The following is a 3,560-nucleotide window of genomic DNA, read 5'->3' as shown; positions in this document are numbered from 1 at the left end:
CATTATCCCTATTGTATGGATGAGGAAATTGAAGACCACAGAGGTAGAGCAACTTGTCCAAGGTTCCCTTCCCACTTCAGAAGTGCACTTAAACCCTGGGTACTCTCTCCTCAGAGGGAGGAAATTAGCTCCTTCCATGAGGGAACAGACTGAAGTCAGAACTAGGATAGACATGGGCTGTTATGTCACTGCTTAGGGACAGAATGGCATAAATGCCCCAGGGGCAAAGAGAGGAGTCTTTTATTAGTTTCCAGCCAGCTTTCCTACCACCAGGCTCCCATTGTGAGCAGTTCCCTAATCAAGAGCTGCCCCAGCCTTAAGGGCCACCCTGTGGAACAAGTGCACTTAATGGCCACAGTAGAAAGAAAGGACCAAAAAAAAAAAAAAAAAAAAAAGCCTCCCAGTCTGCAGTGACTGGCTGATCTGATGTCCTTTGCTAATAGAGGCAGCTTTATAACACATCTCCATCACTGACTAGTAATCCAAAAGGCTCTGAGGTTTTAACGAATGGGATTGGTCCAAAACCTGACCTCACTTTCATTTAATTTCATGCCAGCACCAATACACACCCAGCTGCGGAGACCTTGTCTAGCTAGTGAGCTGCTCAGACACAAAGGCGCTCTAATTACCATCCGCAAGCCAGGCTGACAGGGCTTTCAAGTGTTTTCATGTTTATGGAGATCAGAGAAATGTGTTCTGTACATCTTTTTCACCAATGGCAAGTATAAAATAAAACCAAACAAAAAAACCAACACATTTATTCAAAGCAGGCATTTCAGTTAAGTTAAAATCCTATAATCAGGACAGCCACAATTCCAGACACTCCGGTGCGAAGTGTAGATATGTCAGTAGCCACATCTGGATGATGAACAAGCCATTGACTATAAGACTAGAACAACAGCACAGTCTCAGCGCCTTCAGTGAGTGAACAGTATGTTCCAAGCACTTCACCATGGTTCACAATGGCAAAGCCTGCAGCTTCTCCATTTGGAGGGTCACATTTTCTACTCGGTTTCCTGCACTTACAAAGGCCAGCTGGCATGGCTGGGGGAGGGGCAGAGGGAGGAAATCAACTCCGTCTATCCAGGGAATTGCAGCTGTTACTGCAAATGGCCCCGGAGAGCCCATTATAAGCTGCTGTGCTAGGCTGTGTGTCCCTGGAGTGCCCATCACATGACGTCTCCCTAGCCCCCAACCCAGGCCCCCAGGATCCCTGCGCCACCCGCATGAGTAGGACAGCAGAGCCGAGTGGGAGAGGAGGAACCCAGGACTTCGTCTAGAGAGTTTCCGTGAAAGCTGGGGCCGCAGCCAGGGGCGGTGGTCGCCCAGGGAAGCACAGGCGCCCAGCACGTCCGCGCTTTCCCACACCCGCGGTGGTGGCGGCGCCCGTGTCCTCAGGAGACTCCAGCACTTGCAAAACACTGCGCTCTTCTCCGAACACAGGCAGAACCCGGCTACTCTGCCCCACAACCCAGTGCGTGCCCAGGAAACAGTGACCTTGAACCCTCGGAGAGGCGGGCCGACTGTGAAAATACACTTTAGAGAGGGCGTGGGGTTTACTCCGCGCCTCATTCTACCCTTCCACCACCATTCAGCACCCCCCGCCCCCACCTCCTGTCCCCACCCGTGTCGTACAGCCTTCCCCCCTACTCTGAGAAAGGCAGACAATTGCAAAGAGAGGGTGGGGGTTACTCCTATTCAATCCCCAAAGGGTCCCTTCATGGCACCGCGTGTTTGATATTAAGCAGCACCTCCAAAGACACAAGATTTTTTTTTAAGTGTCGAAAATATTCAAGTCCGGCATATTGGGGTGCACCCTGAAATTATCTACTCATGTTTTCCTCCCACAAAGTGGACCAGGAGCCAGCTCTGAAAAGGTAAAGCAAGTAACTGGCATCATCCTCCGTGGTTCCGGCGCACCGCGATCCCGAGAAGCGTGCACTGTGGCCACATGGTTGCCGGCTGGAGGGCACTGAGAGGCTGCGCGGAACTGCAGGCTCCGCGGCCAGGTCGGGTCACGCCAAATAGGGAGTTCTACTGACTTGTAAGCTTGGGGTGCGCTCTGTAAAATCTGCCTTCAATAGGGCCAAGTCCTGCATTCCAAATATTTTGGCCTTCGACCCCAGTTTCCCGTGAAACATTCGCGATTTTTCAGTGCCTCATCATTAGCTTTTTTTCTCTCGCTTCCAAAAGCCAGAGTTCTTCATCAGCCTGAGCAGAACTGCAGCCCTCAGGGGAACCCCTTGCCCTCCAGTCTGAGGCTGGCGCTGTGACCACCCCAGGCGTGTTAGCTGCCAGGGACGAGAACGCCGTCGCCAGTTCTGAGCTGCGCCCTCCCGGACGCGCCTGGGTCACTGCAGGCCGCGCGAGGGCTGCGAGGCGAAGGGGGTTCGTGCACCGGGGCCGACAGCGGTCCCAGGAGCGGGCGTTGAGGAAGCTTTGCACGTAACTGCAGCCGTCGAGAATGAAGCCTCCGCACGGCCTCCTTGATGAGGTTTCCAGAGAGCACTAGCTGCTGCAGGAGCCGGTGCGGATCGTCGTCGCCTGTGCGGGTTTCGGGTTGGGACCCGCGTCGCTGCTGCAGGCGGCGGGAGGCGGCGGCGCCCCGGAGCCATCCTCGCCGGCACGGACCCGACAGCGGCTGCGGGACGCCCTGCTTGCCAGCCCCCGGAGGCCCATCAAGGTCGGCCTGAGCGGGCAGTGGGGACAGCGCGCTGGGGCCTGCGGCGAGCTCCGCCACGCAGTAGGGCGCAGCGCGGCCCCGCACACGGCCGCGATCCCCCAGGGTGCAGCGCAGGGCCCCAGGGGGCGCCGGGCCCACCGTCTCCATCGACACCGGCGGCAGCAGCAGCGGCACCGCCGGGGGCCGGGCCTTGTCAGCCCGCACCGCTGCAGCCAGGGGCCCCGGGGCCCGCGGCGGCGCCCCCGGGGGCGCGCACGGCGAGGCCGGGCTGTCCTGCGCCGCGTCCAGCTGCAGCGTCTCGCCGATCTGGGCCACCAGCCGGTCCACCTCGCCCGAGCCGCCCAGCGCCACCGACTGCTCCAGCAGGAGGAAGCTGTCCTCCTCCTCTTCCTCCCCCTCCGCCTCCTCGCCGGCTTCCTCTTCCTCCTCCCTCCGGCAGGGCATGGCCCCCTGTCCGGGCACCCGGAGCTGTGTGGGCGTCGCTGGAGGCTGAGTTGCCAGTGGGCGCGGTGGGCCGCGGCGGAGCGGGCGCTGGGCTGAGGCCGAAGCCCGGGCCGGGGCGGACGCGGAAGCCGGAGCCCGCCAGGCACTCGAGCCGCGCGCCTGCCGCCGCGGGAGCCGGAATCCTGCCGGCTCGGGTTGATTTGTAAACAATGGGTGACGTCGCGCCGGGCCCTACCACCGCGCCGGGGCGGGGGTGCTGTGCCGCTGGGGGGCGGAGCTCCTGCGGAACTAAGGGTCTGGGTGAAGCAGGGCTGCAGTCTTAGCTCCTTCGCTAAGCGTGCTGTCTGGAGGGGCGCCCTGGGGAGCTGATCCTGGCTCCCGCAGTAGGGTGCGGTTGGCATTTCCAGAAATGGACACCAGCGTGGACCCTGTT

The 3,560-nt window shown here is 59.7% G+C and overlaps 1 protein-coding gene across 1 annotated transcript; it reads right to left on the bottom strand.

The window, feature by feature from the left end:
• Positions 1–730: 730 nt before the first annotated feature.
• FRAT1 (FRAT regulator of WNT signaling pathway 1) lies at positions 731–3,347 on the bottom strand. The gene has a single exon (XM_032281178.1). It carries the CDS (start codon positions 3,125–3,127, stop codon positions 2,288–2,290), a length of 840 nt encoding a protein of 279 aa, XP_032137069.1. The 5' UTR covers positions 3,128–3,347; the 3' UTR covers positions 731–2,287.
• Positions 3,348–3,560: the final 213 nt, after the last annotated feature.

This window comes from Sapajus apella, unplaced genomic scaffold (assembly GCF_009761245.1).
Source record: "Sapajus apella isolate SASKATOON/1434 unplaced genomic scaffold, GSC_monkey_1.0 scaffold13, whole genome shotgun sequence".
Taxonomy (NCBI): Eukaryota; Metazoa; Chordata; class Mammalia; order Primates; family Cebidae; genus Sapajus; species Sapajus apella.
This window is presented reverse-complemented; position numbering and strand designations above follow the sequence as displayed.

Excerpts from the sequence above, each read along its gene's own strand:
- FRAT1 (XM_032281178.1), bottom strand. The coding sequence starts at position 3,127 with ATGCCCTGCCGGAGGGAGGAGGAAGAGGAAGCCGGCGAGGAGGCGGAG.